Genomic DNA, 20,405 nt, shown 5'->3' on the forward strand with positions numbered 1-20,405 from the left:
CTGCAGCTGCAGCTTCCGCTGTCCTCAGCGCGTAGCGGGTGGGGCGAGGGGAGGAGACAATGTAGCCAGGCTCCCGTTTCCTTTCCGCGCCGCGTGGAGAGGCGGAGAGAGAGCGCGAGCGCGCAGAGACCGAGGCAGCCGCGGCGCGAGCAGGTGTCGCTCTCCCAGGGTTGCTGACGGTGAACCCGGCAGCCGGCGAAGCCCCTCCCTCACCTGGACTGGGCCGTCCTGCCTCGTGAAGGTTAATTTTTTAATAAATTATTGTGGTGGTGGTTGTTTTTCTGTCCGGAGAACTCCCTCAGTTGTCTTATGGTGAAGCAGAAGCTCTCCACACCTGAGCGTGGCATTGCTTCTTCCCTCAGCACTTGGATGTGGTTTAGTTTATTTCGTGGCATTTTTTTTTAAAAGCTATTTTGGGGTCAGGGTGCCAACTTGAATATTGTGGGGGCCCAGGTAAGCTGCGCCCGGCATGATCGATCACATGATGCGCCATTTGAATAGCAATGCCCATCAACCCTGTGGGGGCCCAGATCCCTCAAATATTTTATTGTGGGGGGCCAAAGGCTCCACGGCCCCTAGGAGTCAGCTCCTATATTTGGGGACACCAAAAACTCTACTTTTGTCCCCAATTCCCAAATGGATAAATGTCATGTGCAGCCTTGTGACAGCATAATGCTTATCCATAATTGAACCTGTGCTTGCCGTAATAGTAATAGAGTTTCCCATGGCTCATCCAGTTGTCCATTGTCAAAGGCACCGATAAGAGTTTAAAGTCCTTCCGTCTTTCAAGTCAAGTCAGTCACTGTCACCACCGCCATCATTCCTTCTGATAATGAAGTTGGATGTGTGTACATGGTCATGGCCAAGGGGGGTCAGGGAGGGGCAGCTGCCTCCACCCATCACGTAAATCAATGCAAAATACTTTACTAACTGAGGTTCTGTTGCTCCCCCAACACAAAGCCTGCCCCCCAGCATAAATTCTGGCTACACCCATGTGTGTGCATCAATTCAGAACTGAAGCAGGACCTCCCTGTAGTGATTTCTGAATTTGGGGGACTTATTTCTGTTGTAAACAAAATCTTCCCTTCTACCCGTATGGGGTATCCAAGAGCACATATAGAGACCTTACATGGGTTCCCTAGTGGTAGGAGAAAATAACAGAGGCCAACCAGAGAAGATTGAGAAGCGAAGCAGCTAGTAAGCCTGATCTTTATTGATCTGTTGCAACAGGGTGCTCCCCTCACACACAGGAAAGGAGGAGGACCCCGAGCAAAGGTGTGCCTGCCCTTATATAGACATTTTAAATTCCCTGACCTGGAGCTCAAGACCACCCCTCCATACATCATACATACATCACAGAAAAGGCGGTCTACAACAGAAATTTGAATGTTGTTTTTCCTGTCTGTCAGGTTATCTGATAATGCCTTATCGCCTTTCCTGGTGGCCTGTCACTCTTTGAAATGGTGATTACTAAATTCCTGTAACAATGGGAAGGTTCCCTGCCCCCCTCCTTCCTTGCAGAGAAAACATTTGGTCAGTTTGAGAGTCAAAATGGTTTCAGGTCGGTCTTCCTGTGCTGATCTATGTATGCGCTTGGTTGGAACGTTATGAACATTTATTATATAAATAAGACCTTAAAATTCTTATAACATTTGTAAATAGCAAGCAGGTTTTTTTTAATGTCAAAAAATAGTCCAAAAAGGACTTACTGTATATTCAATGAACTACTAGGACCTATAGAAGGGTGAGGGCAGTTGAGCCATAGAGTGTTGAGGTTGCCAGTAGAACGAAATGAGGTGGTTTCAGGAGGGTGAGGAAGAAGAAAAAGAGGTGTGTCGCCCTCCCATGAACCCTAAACAGCACTATAAGGCTGTTGGGGGTGTAATGCAACATTTTGCTGCGAGTCCCCATTGTTCCTTCTGACGCCCAACTTCTAATGTCTGCTTGGAAGCAAAATAGTGCCACTCACTTCCTGCATATGCAAGAGACCACCTGTCAGTTACCTGACATCATACAAACATCAGCCCCACTTCTCAGGATTTTAGAGCGTTGTGCAGGACTTCCAAACAATATATTTTGCTTCAAAAGGCACATTCTAGGAAGAAGACTCAGGCTGTGCTTTAAGAAGCTACTGTTATATAGTACAAATGGTGCTTCTTTGCAGATTGTGCAATGCAATATTTTACAGACATTCCATAAACTTTATTTTATGAACTTAAGCAAGGGGTGGAAACCATGTAAACATGTGCAAAGTTCCTTGCTTAATGGGAAGGCTGGAACATTCAGTCAATGATTCACAAGTAGTTGCTGTTCATTTTTCTCTGTAGAAGGGTTGCCTGAGCCATGGAAAGTTCTTCAGATACATTTGGAAAGGATGACCCTGCTGGTGCCAAGTTACAAGAATCCAGAGTAGTGACTGAAGAAGAATGGCTGCAGAAATGGGAAACGAACAATATTGGATTTCATAACGAGCAAGGACATCCGTATGTATTCTATCCTCCCATTTTATAATAAAAATTGTTTGTAGGGGTATTTGGCTCTCTCTCACACACACGACTTGTTTAAAATACTGTGTTGAGGACTTGTTTGTGAGCAATACAGCAATTTGTTCTGAGGTCTGTTAATTCAAGGTGACTAATCCGAATCAGATTTTTTTGCTTCACTGAATCACAGGATGCAGGGGGAGTCCAACTTTTTTGGCACTGTAGCCAAAACTTCTTCAGTTTTGAAGAAGTTCTGTGGACACTGGTCTCAAAATGGCTGTCATGCCCTAGAGGCATGGCATAACACAAAATTAGAATCTTGTAGCCGCAGCTCTCCCCCAGCCCTAGACAACCACATGCTTGCAGGGGGAAGTCCTTCTGTCCTGCTGGTCCTAGTTGTAGATATCGTAAGATATTGATTTCACACACCCACACACAGATGCTGTTGTTGTCTATCCCCTGTACCAGGAAAGAGAAAGATATGCCATGTGACGACACCACACACAGTAAAATGCTGTACACAGCACATTCACGCCACAGGCCATTGGCACACATTCATCTCTCTGTGTGTGTCCATTTCTCACCCATGTGTTCATACTCATGGTTCTCACACATATACACAGCCATACATTTATATCTGCCTCTTTCTGTTTGTATATCTCTTTCTCTCATATATCACACATCCCTTCCTTTCCCTCCCTCCTTTTCTCCCACTCATCTCTCTCTCTCACTCACACACACACACACACACACACACCCCTACCTGCTGCGCAAAAATCAACTCCCGGCTTTTCCTTTTTTTATACAACAACAACATCAGCAGGCTCATTCAGAAAATGATAATAAAAAGTTTTGTTGTTGCTATTATTAAATGATTAGAAGTTAGGAACTCATGCCAATGTATCACAAACCACAGAGAGGTCTATCAGTAGGACACACACACACCCTCAATAGCTCAGTAGTAGAGGAGCTTCTTTACATGCATAAAGCTCCCAAGTTGAATGCCTGGCATCTAGAGTTAGGGCTGTCTAAAAACCTGGAAAACCGCTGCCAGTCAGTGTAGACAATTCTAAGCCAAACAAACCAATGGTCTGGCTCAGTTTAAGTCACCTTCCTGTGCTTGTGTTCACCCCTGTTCCAGAGTGTCTCAAGTATAGTTGCAATGTGTTCTCCTAATAGCCCAATTACGCAAACCCAATCCTTGTTTCCAAGCACAATTCAAAGTGTTGGTGCTGACCTTTAAAGCCCTAAACGGCCTCGGCCCTGTATACCTGAAGGAGCCTCTCCACCCCCATCGTTCAGCCCAGACACCAACGTCCAGCTCCAAGGGTCTTCTGGCAGTTCCAGAGAACCAAGCAGAGTTCTGCTTCTTGGTAGTGGCGCCTGCCCAGTTAAACACCCTCCCATCACATATTAAGGAAATAAACAACTATTTGATTTTTAGAAGCCATCTGAAGGCAGCCCTATATAATAATTTTTATTTTATTTTTTATACCCTGCCCAACTGGCTGTAGTTTTCCAGCCACAGGGAAGTTTTTAATGTCTGATGGAGTGTGAGAGGCAGAGGGGCACTAATGTCCGATGTTGTATTATGTTTTTAATATTATGTTTTAATATTTTGTTGGGTGCTTCCCAGAGTGGCTGGGGCGACCCAGTCAGATGGGTGGCATTTAAATATTAGTCGTAGTAGTCGTAGTTGTAGTAACCTGGATGGTTTCATTTATTGTTTGTTTGAAGCTGTCCTTTGCAATAGTTGCAGTGGTTAAAGCATTAAACTTTCCCCTCACAAGCTATGTGAGCTATGTTCTACTTGTATAGTGAGTCAGTAAAAATAAGATATGCTCTTAAAATAATTTCTTTTCTTCTGCAGTCTCCTAAAGAAGTATATGGATATATTTCTCGATGGCAGGAGTGGGCTGAAGATATTTTTCCCACTTTGTGGCAAAACCATTGAAATGAAATGGTAAATGACACACCTCTCGCTTTCAGGAACTTTATCTTAGTAGCTTGATTTAAAAGGGGTTCTATTGGGTTAAGCCACAGAGCCTAGGACTTGCCTATCAGAAGGTCAGCGGTTCGAATCCCCACGACAGGGTGAGCTCCCGTTGCTCGGTCCTTGCTCCTGCCAACCGAGCAGTTCAAAAGCACATCAAAGTGCAAGTAGATAAATAGGGAATGGTTCGCCAGAAGCGGCTTAGTCATGCTGGCCACATGACCCGGAAGCTGTACGCCGGCTCCCTCGGCCAATAAAATGAGATGAGCGCCGCAACCCCAGAGTCGGCCACGACTGGACCTAATGGTCAGGGGTCCCTTTACCTTTACCTTTACTGAGTTGGAGGGGATACTGCTGCAGTTTTAAATTCCTTAATTCTGTGCCTAGTCAATCCACAAGGGAATCCTGTGCATTCCCCATTGAAATGAATGAGATTATGAGCAAGATTATGAGCGCTCAGGCCACGCTCTCAGCAGGTATCCATAGGACTCAGCTGACCATTCCACAACCATAGAGAGGTATGATTCCTGGTGTTTGGAACAAACGGTAACCTGAAAACTGTAAGTTTTGGATATGGCTAATTGTTGTGATGCTGGACTGTTCAGTCCATCCAGATGCAAATGGGTTTGGGATGCATTAAGGTCGTCTGTCCATGTTGGGTTCATAATCAAGTTTTTACCCAAATGAATCTTTTCATTTTATTTTTATTTTGTAAGCCACAGATGCTTGCACAGCTTGTTATACATCTCACTTTATATTTGAAAGGCATAGGCAAACACTCAGGAAGAACATCCATGATGTTGGGATGCGAGGCAGATTTAGGGGAGTGCGCACTAGGTGCAGAGCCCAGTAGCACTGCAGGAGGTTCTGTTATTTAGAATGGAGTGTGAGAAGCAAATGGGCACTGAATTTTGGGATCCCAGGGTCTTCCACTGTTGGGACAGTAATGCAAGCATCCACACTTTTTTCATGGAACAGAGCTGGTTTAGATGATAGGGAAGTGACTTTCAAAATTTAAAAGAGAATGAATTAGCCAAATTTCATTGTGGTCCTTAAATCAGAGAAGATGTCACCACCACACTTTGTATGTATGCATTTCTGTACATGGAGCCTTCCCGTCTCCACAGGGAAACGTGGAGAGCCCATGTCTTGAGATTCTTTGCCTTTACATGTCTTCTCCTAGTCATAGATGTGTGCACCATTTTCATGAATGCCCAGGGAGCTAAATAAACATGACTAGCAAGTGCGTAAAGAGGTCAGCTTAGAAAGTATAATCTCAGAAAGAAAGGCAGCTTGCCTGAGAACAGAAAAGGAGGTGGACACCATTACTCATAGTTTGTCTGCTTCAAATTCCCTACTCCCAGTGGTACACTTCTTTGCTTTAAAAAGCAACAGTCCTGTTGCACATGCCTATTCTCAGACACTGGTGGCTGAGGTGTGGCCCTGCAGAGCACCAGCCATGTAGATTTTGACCATTTTTTCTTTGTCTGTGTTTTAAAAAACAGTAATAAAGCATAAATAAACTTGCTGTCTTGTCAACACATAGGTTAGCTGACATGGGGCACCAAGTCGTTGGTGTGGAAATCAGTGAAAGTGCACTGAAGGATTTTTTCACAGAACAAAAACTTTCATTTTCGGAAGAAGCCATTCCAGGCATCCCTGGTAAATTACTGAAGGTATGTACTGGGGACCGAGGAGATTTTGATTTTAATGTGAATATACCTAATTCACACTCCCTTAATCAATAGAAGAACCGAAATGCAACTCTCTTTGAAAATTTGTATTTCTCCAAATTTTCCGGTGCAGTTTGTGGTAGCTAAAGTATGCATGGAAATGTATATATTAGTAAAAATAATATACAGTACAGGGATCCATTATCAGGAGAACTTTATTGCAAAAATGCATGCACTAGGTAAAAGTGCACACAAAAATATGAATTTTAGGAGAAATGCCAACAAAAACGCATTCAATGTTTTGTGTGGATTTTTCAAAAAATAATTCACAAACTGATGCAGAAATGAGGTGAAATGGATTTAAATAACTCCATGCATTAGACTGTTTTATGGTTGTCTAACAAATAAAACATTAGTTAATGTTAATTTTTGATTAAAATATCTTACTAATTGTTCTTTCTGCCTTGTTGTTTTATTTAAATAATGCTAACTCAATGTTATCCCTATTTCTCACTGTAGAGCACAACTGGAAATATTTCTTTGTACTGCTGCAGTATTTTTGACTTCACCAGGTAGGAAATGATTACTCTGAATATTTCTGCAAATTAGAATGGTGCTAAGCTCTGTTTGATCTGAACCCATCAAATATTTCCTAAGAAATAAGGACAGACATTCAGAATATGCTGGATAGAGCATATTTTCCATCTTAATGTGGTAATTGCTGATGCATCATTATTTCCAGAACAGGGGGTATCTTTTCCAATTAATTATGATTCAATTTCCAGTTTGCAAGATTAAATATCTCTTGTGAACACTGAAAGTTCTTCAGTGCACAGTTTCTTACATGTACACAGATTGCAATACTATTGGCTAAGAACTCTTCGTGCTGCCCATAATCTTTGTAAAACTTACCTTTGACTTGAGTAGTATGTGGCCTGCACCCCCAGACCTGATAGTCAAATTTCCCTAGCTGGGGTTAAATCTCTGATCAGTCAATTTTGTTCCTAAATAGAGTGGACTGATTAGGTGGACCGAATTATGATCATCTCCTTTGTTTCAGCATGAGATCTTTAAATAGCATTGTATTAGTTTTACTCTCATCATTCTGTTTAGTAACTTAAGGAAATTCCTGGAATGACAGTTTCCATTTCCTCATCCCAGCAGCTCCCTGCATGCTCTGTACACCCCAAAAAGCCTCTAAGGAGGATTGGACGTCCTCTTGAACAATGTGGGGTGGAACACAGGGGATTGCTGAAAGGGGAAGGATAAGTCAAAAGCAGAAAAAGTTCATTCCACGAACTTGTTTTTGTTCATGGAAGGCGTAGCCACTTTCATATGGGGCGGTTGCTTTCCCATGTTTACAGGATGCAGCCTGTTCATTTTGACCTTCAGCTTCATTGAATGCTCTGGATGAAAATCCCAATTGCATCATCTGGGTGGCTCTTGCTTAAGCAGACTGAGAGCTCTGTGCAGTAATTTAAAACCCCACTGCTTTTTTATGCAACATCTGTCTTTCCTGTCTAGATCGTAAAACTGTGGTTGTTACAGCTTCTGATATGCAATGCTTCCTCCCTCTCTCCTCCTCCTTGTAGCGCCATCACTGGCAAGTTCGATGCGATTTGGGATAGGGGATCTCTAGTAGCTGTTAACCCTTGTGACAGAGAACGGTTAGTAACTATCGCTGAAATTTATGCTCTGTTGATGTTGAGACCTACTCTCCGTCCTTTGCTAAAGTCTCTGGATTTAAGGAAAGAACAATTTCCTCTTTGGCATCATTGAATAACTTGTACAAGCCACTCTGCCACTTGAGGCTACTCAAGTTCCATAATACCCAGTTCCATAATACAGTGGTACCTCGGGATGCGAACGGGATCCGTTCTGGAGCCCTATTTGCATCCTGAATAGAACATAAGACGCGACTCCACATGCGTGGGTTGCGTTTTGCCACTTCCGCGCATGCATGTGACATCATTTTAAGCGTCTGCACATGTGCGAGCAGCAAAACCCGGAAGTAACCTGAAAGCGCTCAACCTGAAGCACATTCAGCCTGAGGGTAAATGGAATAGCAATGGAAATCCCTGGCTTGTTGAAGTTAAGCCTAAAGCAGTTGCCTCACACACCAGTCCAACAGGCAAGCGGCCACATGGAGTGTGGGTGAAGTGCTCATTTTCAGGCCAGAAGGCCTGACCTTTTAAGGGACTCTGGGTTTGCAAATGGGGCAGGGCCTACATGAGGTGAACTGGAGGCAGAGGTTCAGGTTTGTCCATTTCCCATTCTGTAACAATACTCTGTACTTTGTTGTTACAGAGCTCCACTAAAGATGAACCCACAAATGTCAAAGTTTTGTGCTAGATTTTGGGAGATAATAGAGCTTTGTTACAGTGGCCCTGCAATGCAGATTTGTTACAGTGCTGGGGCAATCCTTTCTTTGTTAGGGAGATTGCTTGTTAATGGCCCAAAATGAGCATGTTTCCTTGATGAGAACAAATGCCCAGATAGGTTTGCAAGGAAGAAACTGAGTGGAGTAGCAAATCTGCTACTTCCATAGAAGTGCAAATGCTGCTTTTCTCCAGTTAGTATTTATCTCTTTGTAAATAAACCAAGTATTTTTAAAAGGCTGTAAAACTCAAGTCCCCTCTCCTCCAAAGGGAACTGAATCCAGGAAGGTCTTACTGCTTGGGGAAGTGGGAACTGTGTGATTGTGTTAAAATCCACTGCCTGAAGTGACACAATGTTTGGGCTTCTTAATTTTCTTTTTAGCTATAGCCAGTTGATATTATCACTAATGGACAGCAGGTGTCATTGTCTACTAGCAACCTGTTTATATGACCCAAGCAAACATAAAGGTAAGATATTATGACTGAACTCCATCTTTGTGAAAATCCTACTTATTGTAGGATTTGTGAAAATTGTGAAAATCCTACTTATAAATCATGCAGCCTGGTTTCTTGGGAAGGGGTGACCTTTTGTGACTAGAGATGATTATGGAACTCAGGCATGGGGCCAACATGAGATTTTGAGGCAGCACACGTTCAGCAAGACTGAAAAGTCAGGTTTCCCAAATGTCTGTTGGTCTGTGATCCCAGTGCACATTTGATTTTCCCCATTATTACTTGCCTACTTTTTCATTTTAAAATTGGGCTCCAGGCAACTTCTAAAAATTCTAGTTAAAATACCATGGAGAAGGTTGTAGCTCAGCAGTAGAGCATCTGCGTTGCATGCAGAAAGTCCCAGGTTCATTCCCTGGCTGGAAATGGCCCTGTGTGAAATCCTAGACAGCTGCTGCCAGATGTTGTAGACAATGCTCAGCATAAGGCAGCTTTCTATGTTCCTAATTCAATGCAAAAACAAGATAGCGGGTCAAGGGATAACAACATAAAAGAATGCGCAATCCAAGTGTTTGTGGATTTCTACTGCCAGTTGATTGCAAAAAGATGCAATTAAGGTTAATATTTGGGGATCAGGAGCAAGCCACTGTACAAGGCTTACCCATGCAATTTCCCACTTTCTCATAAATTGCACCCATCCTTCTAAACTAGGTTTGGCAGTACAAGTGGCCCTCACCAAACTGGCTTGAAATTGAACAGGTTGCATACGTAAACTTGTGTACGGTTATTAAAGTGAGTTTATCGCCATACTTAGTTTGATTTCTCCTTATTAATTGGTTGGTTTCTTTTTCAGGTCCACCCTTCTATGTTCCTGATTCTGAAGTGAAACAATTATTTGGTGAGTCAGCTGAACAATGGTTTTGACTTCTGTCAAAATGCATGTGGCAGACCCAGCGTGCATTCACGATGTAGGAGCAAACTGGGTGTTTTTCCACTGACAAAAGACAGTGACGCTGTTTGAGAATGTTTGCTTCCTAAGCAGAATCCAATGGCATGCGGAGTCTGAAAATAGACACCAGAAATGTATCAGAGCCCTCAAAAACCATTACTTCCCCAATTTCTTTTTTCTGCTGATTATTTTGTGCTAGGGAAAAGAAACTTGAACCTGCACGTCTAGTCTAACAGATCCTGTCTCCTTGTGATGCAAGGTTACCTTCAATACAGAGCCCTAGTAATTTAATCTAAATTCTTGGACCACTCCTTATTCTCTTTAAATGTTTCAGATTGCCTACCTGCGCATAAAGGTGGCACCCTTCATCTTGCTTGTCCCTAATTTCTTTAGACAATGCCTGCTCTGTGGATTTGAGCATGGTGGTGCTGTTTCAGTTTCATCTAAGTCTGGCTCCAGCCTGTGCAATCCACACATTGTCACACAATTCTCTCCACTGCTATCAGCAGATGCAGGAGTTATGTCCTAATAAAAATACTGGTTCTGCTATCCCTGTCACTGCCAGGAGTGCTGTGGCTGCCTACTCTGGTTTCTTACTGCACAATATGTGCACAGAGGGTAATGTGATCACTGTATACAAGTATCACAGTGTTTGTAAATGCAGCCTCACTGTGTGTGTTTGTATACCGTAGCCCTTTTATCATATACGTGAACAATGCAGCGTGCCTTTTTGCTCTCGTGATTTGGAGTCAAACTGTGCAGGCAAAGGAACATATTTCACCTGCCTTTAGATTAACCACAGTTTGTTGGGTATGGATGACCTGACAAGCAGCAGCTAATCTAAAGTGGAAGGGAAAGCTTCCAAACTCCTCATGGCTACACAGAAGAAAAAGGTGGGGAGCACACTAAATTTGATGTGGCTAATTCTCATCATGCTCAACTATTATTTGGCTCAGGGGTAGCCAGTGTGGTGTTCTCCAAGTACTGTAGACTACAACTCCCATATCAGTTCCAACCAGCATGGGATGATGGGAGTTGTAGTCCATCACCTCTGGAGGGCGCCACATTGACTAATTTTGTTTTAGCGTGGCATCCAAATGAGAACATTCATGGCTGTTGCGAGGGCTTAACTTCTACTTGCTTAAATGAATGAATGGCCCAAGTGAGAAGACTTTGTCTCTAAGAAAATTTATCCCTGGCAAAACACAAAGCAAGCTTTACTTGTCCGTCTCTAGATCAGTAATTTCTTGTTCTTACTTTCCTTTCAGGCAAATCCTGTGATATTACATGTCTTGAAAAAGTCGATGGTTTAGCAGAGAGGCCTAAGAAGTGGGGTTTAGATTACTTTTGGGAGGTGCTATACATGCTTGTGTTAAAATAGCCAAGAAGATAACAAGCATCTTGGGCTGCAGGTCTCTACTCAATTACCGTATTTTTCGCTCTATAACACGCACCCGACCATAACACGCACGTAGTTTTTAGAGGAGGAAAACAAGGAAAAAAATATTCTAAATGAAACAGTGGATGTATGATTTTTGTGGTTCATGCTGTGGCCACAGACATGTGATCTGACAGTGAGTTTGGAGTAGCCCAATGCAAAAATCCTGAGGATCCATGTGGATCCATGCTTTGTAACCATGTTTCTGCACCACTGCGGCCCCAGGCAACAGTGGGTCCGTGATTTTTTTCCGTGCAAGATGTAGCCATGGACATGCTATGTGATCTGATGGTGAATTTGGGGTGACCCAGTGCAAAAATCCTGAGGATCCATGTGGATCCGTGCTTTGTAACCACGTTTTAAGTGGGGAGGGGAGGAAAAGCACTCAAGGGACAAGGAGCACGCATGGGGTGGGTGGAGAAGGATGCTGCTAATAATGCAGGCGAGGGGTTTAAGGGGAGAAGGAGCACGCGTGGGGTGGGTGGAGAAGGATGCTGCTAATAATGAAGAAGAGGTGTATAAGGGGAGAAGGCTCCTCTCCTCTCCCACTTTGCTCCTTTAAAGCAAGCAGGCTCTGCTTTTCTCCCCCCTCCCTGCTCATCCCCGGCTTAGCGAGCTGAAAAACTTTGCTGCTATTTAGCGAGCTGAGTGGGGAGGAGAGAGAGACAGAGAGCCTGCTTGCTTTAAAGGAACCAGCCGGACAGGAGCCGCTTACACACGAGTGTAAGCGGCTCCTCTCCTCTCCCGCTTTGCTCCTTTAAAGAAGCAGGCTCTCTGTCCCTCTCGGCTCCTCTCCTCTCCCGCTTTGCTCCTTTAAAGCAAGCAGGCTGTCTGTCCCTCTCTCCTCCCCACTCAGCGGCTCTTCTCCCGCTTTACTGTTTCAAAGTGAGCCACGGGGGAGGGAAGGAAGGGGAACCATGGATCCTCTGCTCACGACTGCAGCAGATCCCCCCCGCCACCCATAGGCATTCCCTCCATAACACGCACAGACATTTCCCCTTACTTTCTAGGAGGAAAAAAGTGAGTGTTATGGTGCAAAAAATACGGTACCTTGAAATAAGTCCCACTGAATGGAGAACTCTTCAAAGTAAATATGTATAAGATTTTCCTGTTAAACGTGGGAGGGTGCAGCTCGATTACTGAACATTTGAACATTTTGCACCTTCAAAATGAATAATTCTCTAGCTATTAGATTTGACTTATAAAATCTGTACTCATTTTATGTGAATTTCCATATAAAAGTCACATTATTTTTGTCTGTTTTGCCTTCTGAATTATTTCACTATACAGTTTTGTAAAGTTGTCAACCTCAGCCTTTTTCTATCTAGTCCTCAAATAATGTGAAGAGGCAGTCTCCTTAGCCATATTAATACTCATCAGCAGATACGTATAGGATTGCTATATTCAGAGAGATGTATTGTTATGTAATTGCCAGCTTTCCAGTTTTAGGAGATCCTTTCACAAGGGTCTGCTTCAATTTAAGGAAAGGATACTGGAGTTAAGAGTTGTTGCTGTTGTTTTCTGTACCGTTTTTTGTTTACAAATGTACAGGTTGAGCAGGAGGAAGCAAGCACACACCCAGATAGATTGTACTACTTTTGTGACAGCATCAGTTCATCCCTAATATTTGAGAAATTCCTAGCCCCACATGTCACCACCAAAATCAGCAATACTGAAGGTAAATTATCAGCAAAGCAGTGGAAAACTTTATACTCATATGATTTCTGTAGGTTACAATGGAGACAACTTCAAGCTGTCAATTTCAGGCTACAGTCTAGGCATAGTGAACACATCCTAGTGGAAGCTGCTTCCTACTTTATGTCGAAACAAAATTAAAAAATTCCTTCCAGTAGCACCTTAGAGACCAGCTAAGTTTGTTATTGGTATGAGCTTTTGTGTGCATGCACACTTCATCAGATGCATACTTTATATGGCATTCATACCTGCTATGGGTACATGAGCGTTTCCTACAGCAAACATGTAATGTGTAAGGGTAGACAGAGTTCTGTTTGTTTGAAACCTTTTTACAACACTCTTCAGTCAAAAATACCTCTCAGTAGAGCAGACATAAGCTTAATCATAAAAAGTAGCTCCTTCCCACAGAATTGCAATGGAAAGCACCTGATACAAAAGGAGAAATGGATGAGGAGTAGAGGGTGGGAGGGGGGAAGAGACAACAAAGTCAGGTACCAACTCCTAAAGTTACAACATTATTACAATGACCAGCTGGTTAAGAGAATGTAGGAGCCAAATGGAGCTGGCCTCTCAGCAGAGCCGCTTGACAGCACAGTGAGCATTTTCAGGGCAACGGCAGCAAATCAAGGCTTCCTGATGTGTATGTCTGTTCCTCTTACTGTACTTTCACTAAGGTTTCCTGAAATAGTTTAGCCATAGGAAACATGAAAGCCATATACAGTGGTATCTCGGGTTAAGTACTTAATTCGTTCCGGAGGTCCGTACTTAACCTGAAACTGTTCTTAACCTGAAGCACCACTTTAGCTAATGGGGCCTCCTGCTGCTGCCGCACCGCCGGAGCACAATTTCTGTTCTCATCCTGAAGCAAAGTTCTTAACCTGAAGCAATATTTCTGGGTTAGCGGAGTCTGTAACCTGAAGCGTATGTAACCTGAAGCGTATGTAACCCGAGGTACCACTGTAAAAGTGTGAAGCACTTCTGATTCAGAAACCTTGAATGGATCAAACCACATGAGGTATATAGCCACTCCTCCTTTGCCTCACTGAGTTATCATTTAAACCAGGCACTCCCAATTTATTTGGGGCCCACTACTTGCTTGATTCCGTAAACTCATCCCCAGTGCCCCCTACCTATAAAAAGCATTATTCAGACCCTGTAAGGATCCCACTAGGAAGATAATAACACAATGAACTTCAAAACAGGGACAATTAATTGCAGCATTGGATTCAGAATCCAGTTATAACTAAAATTGATTAACTTGATCCAGTGATACTAGCTATCCAAAGTCTGATAGTCTAGGGTTGCCATACATCTGGACATATCCAGAATACCGCATTTGTCAGCAGTGTCCTGCGGAAATCAGTCAAATGTCTGGGAAAATTCGGATGTATGTCAGCCCATGTCAGCAGTACTGATCTTGCAGATTTCCCCTTAAAATGACTTTGGCACCTTCCCACTGTCCCCTTTCCACTTAGTGGCCTCCTTTGGGAACCACTGGCTTAAACCAATAGAACAGGGCAGTGTAGGCATTATTAGTTCAGTTGCTAGAATGGCTGGTGTCATTCATTACCTGAATTGCCTTGTGTCTATATGAACCCTTCTGATTCAGCTGTTCCCTCTGCTTCTGCCATTCCATACCTTTATTACAAGTGTATTTTCCATACTGTGAAGAAAACCCTGCAGCTGAGGAAACAGCTGCTGCCACAAGAGCCCTTTCTTTTGCCTGAGGGGGGGATTGAGAGGGACCAGCCAGGAGAAGCAGCTGGTGGCACATGTGGCAAGAAACACTTTCCCCCCTTCTGTATTCCATCCGGGTGCTTTTCCACGGGAAAATGGAGAAGCATTCTGTCAAAGACAGGATGGTGTTCATGCTATTTTCTTTTTTAAACAGTTTGAACATTCACGGGGGGGGGGGGAAGGCTGCCTGTCATTTGAAAACAGTGCCAAACAGGCCTGGGATGGTCACTTGGCTTGAATGAGAAACTAAGTTGAGATTTTGTCAAGAATGGCAACTTAAATGAGGCAGGGCAGGACTTCCTTTAAAAAAAGAACAGTTGATTGGTAAACCGTTATTCACTCAACCCCACTATGAAGGTCCCTTGGAAGGCATGGGAATAGTATTTTTGTCCATGGGAAAGGGGTGGGAATTTAAGGTACAACAGGCATGGCTAGGGTTCTTCTGTGCAACCTCCCAAAAGCTTTGTTAAAACACACACACACACACACACACGAGGAGGCTCTGTGTTTTTTAATCAATTAAAATATATCTGAAGTGATCCAGTACATGTCAAGCTGCACTCACACCCACACAAATATTCTGTCTGCTATGCAACGGTTAAAAGAATAGGATAATAATAATAAATAATAATAATAATTTATTTATACCCCACCCATCTGGCTGGGTTTCCCCAAGCACTCTGAACGGCTCCCAACAGAAAATAATAATAATAATAATAATAATAATAATAATAATAATAATAATAATGATGCAATAAAACATCAAATATTAAAAACTTCCCTAAACAGGGCTGCCTTCAGATGTCTTCTAAAAGTCAGTTGTTTATTTCCTTGACATCTGATTGGAGGGAGTTCCACAGGGCAGGCGCCACTAACGAGAAGGCCCTCTGCCTGGTTTCCTGTATCCTCACTTCTTGCAGTGAGGGAACCGCCAGAAGGCCCTTAGCACTGTACCTCAGTGTGCAGGCTGAACAATAGGAGCCACTCCATGGGGATGGGAGGAGAATGAAGTCAGGAGGTAAAGGGGGAAGTGACTGGGGGAGAGGAAGCACCACCAGCAGGAAAGAGGACAGAATTAGATGTAAGTAGATCTAGAAGAAAGTGAGACAGCAAATTGGCAAAATAAATAGGAGTCATGGCAAAATAAATAGGAGTCAGCCACAAGGGCAGCCTTAGGTCAATGGTGTACCTGATCTCTCTCTAAATAATTAATAATCCCTATTTTTTTTTAGAAAACATTACCAAAATGGTTAGCTTTGGTTATACCTGAGGGCAAAGTCTCTAGTAAATCTATAAATGTTTCTCATGCTGAAGTCTGCAAGACAGCCTTTGAAACCAATTTTACACCCCGCCTCTGCCCCCACCATTTATTTGTTTTTGTGGACTTTAATTGAACAGTGATCCTTGAGAAGTGGAATGGTACAGTAAACCCAAACATGCTGGATTCAATTTATATGGGTAAAGATTCAGTATTCAGGTTCATATTGCAATTGAATCAGGAGCATATTTATTCCCATTTTCACGCAAGCTAAAAATAAACACTGGAAAGAGAAGGCGAATACATGAATGGCAGGTGCTCTTGTGAATCTGCTGCTTTATCATAAAGTTTCCTCAAGGGGGCAGCAAACTACAACCAACGCTGCCATTGCGGAATATAGCTGTCGAGTTCACTGCATTCACTCTGCACGAAGGCCTCTCTCTCTCTGATGTAAGAGGGTCTTGTGACTGCACCCACGTGACCAGATGGCATAGGGCACCACCAGCAGAGCAACAATCCTCTTAAGAGTTGCACAAATGTCTGCCAAGGCCGGTGACGGCATGCAGACCACGACAGAGCTGCTGGACCAGACAGAGAACAGTCTGCTCGAATGCAAAGTGTGCTTTGAAAAATACAACCAGCAGAAAAAGCGCCGGCCAAGGAACTTGCCATGCGGACATGTCATGTGCCTGGAGTGTGTCACATCACTGGCCCATCCCCGGAGTTTAAAGCTGGAGTGCCCTTTCTGCCGCAGGGCTTGCAAATCTTCCGAGACCAGCGACTGCTTGCCATTGTTGCACCTGATGGAGATCTTGAGCTCTTCATCCAACAGTGTTCCGGTTTCAGGAAGGACCATTGTAGCAGCTGAGGATGTGGCGACGCCAGCATCTCAGGTCTTAACATTTCACCTGTCTTTCGGAGGATGGGGGACCCTGGTCAACCCAACAGGGATTGCTGTGTGCCAGAGGTCTGCCTGCCTAGCGGTGGCTCACGACGGCAAGAAGAGGATTAAGCTGTTCGGTTTCAACGGGCGCGTCATACAGCAGTTTGGAGAAAGAGGGCAGGCAGGAAATGACATCAGGTACCCGACCGATGTCACCATCACGCTGGACGGCCATATCGCAGTCACGGACAGCGGGGACCGTTCTGTCAAAGTGTTCGACTTCAACGGCAGGGGAAAGCTGGTTATCTCCGAGTCCTTCGGTTTACCTTGGGGTCTGGATACCACGCCTCAGAACGATGTGATCATGACCGATTCGGTGGCAGGTGCTCTGTATCGCTTGACAGCCGACTTTAAGCGGGGGGAATTAAAGGGGGTGGAAAAACTCTGTTCTAATTTGTGCGACCCGAGGAAAGTGGCCGTTTCTCAGGCCTCTGGGGCCATTGCTGTCATAGAGCATTCAATGGCGAAAGGACCAAGCTGCGGCTGCACCATGCTGAAAGTATTCACTGCAGACATGCAGCTCATAAGCCAGGTGGACACTTTTGGCCTGAATCTAGTATTTCCTTCCAAAATATATGCCAGTGATGTGACCTTCAGCAGGGAAGGTCAAGTAATAGTAACCGATGGCTATAACCAAGCAGTCTTCTGCCTTGGAAAACCTGAAGAGTTCCCTATGTGTAAACCTATCATTACCCAGGGTCTTTCTTACCCTTTGGCATTAGCTTTCACACCAGACAGTTCTCTGATTGTCTTGGATGGTGGAGATCATTCTTTAAAAGTATTCACGGCTACCTGAATTATGGGGGGGTGTTGCTTTCACATTGCCTGATCCAGTTCACAGCTTAACAGAGACTATGTGGAAGCTCTTTGTGCCTAACACCCCAACTTCTTTAAGGATAGCTGATTAAGTTGATGGATTATGTCGAAATGGCTAAAATGACCGGAAGAATTAGAAATCAGGAAGACCACAATTTTAATAAGGAATGGGGGAAATTTATAATTCATCTTAAAAGCCATTGTAAACAGTTAAAATCGTTAGTAGGATTGGAATAATGTTTGTAGTTTAATGGTGAATTTTGAACACAACGGAGAGGTAAAAGATTTGGATCATTATAAAAGATGCAGGAGGAAATGATTAACAATAGGACCCACAAAGGGGAGGAGGGAAGTCCAGGAGATTCTTTGGAATCTTGTTTCTATATTGTATGTTGGATATGTGACAGTAAAATTATAATCTGAAAAACCAAATAAATAAATTGAGAGGGATAGAGAGAAGCTGATATGAGTCTTATCCATGTTGTGTATTGTGGAATCAGTCCAGTGGATGTGAACTAGACTACTTAAGGGTGTAATACGTACTGTAACCTCAGACTAGTGAGGAAATTCCATTGAACTAAGGTGCTGGACATTTATGTTGGCCATTGCCAAAGGAGTTACTGTAGTTGGGTATTAGAGAAGCTGTATGTGAACAATCCTGGTAACTTTCTATGTTGGGCTGTAGACAGGCTTGTGTTTCCCTTGGATTTTCGATGGCACATGTGAAAGCCCACCTTCAGCCAGAATGTATGACCGCCCCCCCCCTTGCATAATCAAATGAGTGTTTAAGAGAATGGGCAGCATCTGTTAGTGCAGTCTTCCCCCTAACTGGTGCCCTCTGGGTCTTTTGGACCACAGGTTCCATTCACTCCAGCTGCATCACCTTCCCAGCTAGCACTGATGACAGTTGCAGTCCAAAACATCTGGAGGATACCAGGTTTAGGAAGTCATGTCTTATGACATTGCACTGGCCATTGTAAGCTGACCCAAGAAATTCAACACTGTGGCACCATTAGTTCAGGGCTGCTACACTGGGAATAGATGCCTTCACCAGATGTGTTGCCAGGTCATCCTGCAAAGCATTTAAGCGGAACAAAGCGGGGCAGAGAAGGGGCATGTTCAGGATGGTGGAGGCATGGGAATGACTCATGGCCATGCCATTAAACCAGCTTTTTCCACACACCTTGAAGCCAGTTAAACTAGTGCAAACCTGCCTTTTCAAGGGTGTTCCGCTGGGTGTATATTTTATAGAACAGATCATCTCCATCTGCTTTATATTGGATACCTCTGAATACCTCTGAGTCTGTCAGTGACCGTTGTAACTACACATATTTATAGAAGGAGTGCCTGTTTGGCTGGTTATATTATATATTTTTTTCCATTGCAGATTTAAAAGAAACTGTGATTTAATTGTACTTTTTGGGTTGTTGTTTAAATATATAAAAAAGTAAAAACTCTTTATTTTGATGAATGTAAAGTGCCGAACTGCGCCTTACACACAGCTGTGCTTCTTTTTTATGAGTTTCAGTTAAAAAATAATGGGGGGAGGGTTGCTTAACTATTTCCCTTCTGGCTGTTTTTCTGCACCCCCCCTTCATTCCATAGAAGAAAAAATACAGGTGCCAATATAATATTTCCTGTACAGTGGTACCTCGGGTTAAGTACTTAATTCGTTCCGGAGATATGTTCTTAACCTGAAACTGTTCTTAACCTGAGGTACTATTTCTGGGTTAGCAGAGTGTGTAACCTGAAGCGTATGTAACCTGAAGCGTATGTAACCTGAGGTACCACTGTACAGAGAAACGCACCTGGGGTTAATTTTGAGTTGGGAGGGGGCAGCTGGCAGAAAAGTTACATAACCCCTCCTTCCTGCCATTTTTCGACTGAAATTTATGGCCTCAAAGGCTGTTTTCCCGCTACAATACATAATCTTTGTTGCTGTTAGAAACAGAAGGCCCAGTGTATTGCTAGTAACGCTAGAAACAATTTATTTCTGTTTTCTTAAATATAACATAGAAGTGTTTTTAGAATATTATTGAGATGAGCTTAAAGAATCTCTGATCATGGGATAATCAGGCTGTTAGGACTGGGGGGGGGAATGTAATGCCTTTCCCCCACTGGTTATTCTGGTAGGACTGTTACCTTACTCTTTGATAAATTAGGGAAGAAATAAATTAAAAACTCATGAAATACTACAAAAAAGTTTTAACATTACAGGTTGACCTGGGGGGAAAGCTTTACTGCATCAATATATTGATGACTTAGGACCTTGTGAGATTTTTTTTTAAAATCTCATTGTGTTTAATAATGAAATAAAGAGATGCATTTTCTCTTTTCCTTTGGTTGTGGGGGAAATGTTGGAAGTCCAGTACCTACTTGTGGCAAAAAAATTGTGGAATTACATTAGCATGGAAAGGACCCAATGAACTCTGAGGTGTATCTTCCTTTTTATCTGCAAACGTGATCTTTTTAATGATGAAATTGTCACTGTATCATGCCATGCTGTTGTTGATTAGGAAGCACTTTTCTCTGGCTGATTCAGCGGTTCACCTTCTACACACTGAGAGCCAAAACAGACACTATTGAGATGGT

At 43.3% G+C, this 20,405-nt stretch overlaps 2 protein-coding genes across 3 annotated transcripts; both read left to right on the plus strand.

The window, feature by feature from the left end:
* The first annotated feature begins 81 nt into the window (after positions 1-81).
* On the plus strand, positions 82-13,224 carry TPMT (thiopurine S-methyltransferase). 2 transcript variants are annotated; one of them, XM_053396815.1, is made up of 10 exons: positions 82-241; positions 2,328-2,483; positions 4,354-4,446; positions 6,023-6,152; positions 6,669-6,721; positions 7,742-7,816; positions 8,910-8,995; positions 9,831-9,875; positions 11,195-11,338; positions 12,916-13,224. In XM_053396815.1, the coding sequence occupies exons 2-9, from the start codon at positions 2,344-2,346 to the stop codon at positions 11,305-11,307; spliced, it is 735 nt and encodes a 244-aa protein (XP_053252790.1). In that variant the 5' UTR covers positions 82-241; positions 2,328-2,343; the 3' UTR covers positions 11,308-11,338; positions 12,916-13,224. The 2 variants fall into 2 exon arrangements, with proteins under 2 accessions (XP_053252790.1, XP_053252791.1); XM_053396816.1 differs by lacking the exons at positions 4,354-4,446; positions 12,916-13,224 and having other exon boundaries at positions 11,195-11,314.
* A 3,164-nt stretch (positions 13,225-16,388) lies between these two features.
* NHLRC1 (NHL repeat containing E3 ubiquitin protein ligase 1) lies at positions 16,389-19,249 on the plus strand. Its single transcript, XM_053396814.1, has one exon. It carries the CDS (start codon positions 16,591-16,593, stop codon positions 17,791-17,793), a length of 1,203 nt encoding a protein of 400 aa, XP_053252789.1. The 5' UTR covers positions 16,389-16,590; the 3' UTR covers positions 17,794-19,249.
* Positions 19,250-20,405: the final 1,156 nt, after the last annotated feature.

Source organism: Podarcis raffonei, chromosome 7 (genome assembly GCF_027172205.1).
Source record: "Podarcis raffonei isolate rPodRaf1 chromosome 7, rPodRaf1.pri, whole genome shotgun sequence".
NCBI classification, from domain to species: Eukaryota; Metazoa; Chordata; class Lepidosauria; order Squamata; family Lacertidae; genus Podarcis; species Podarcis raffonei.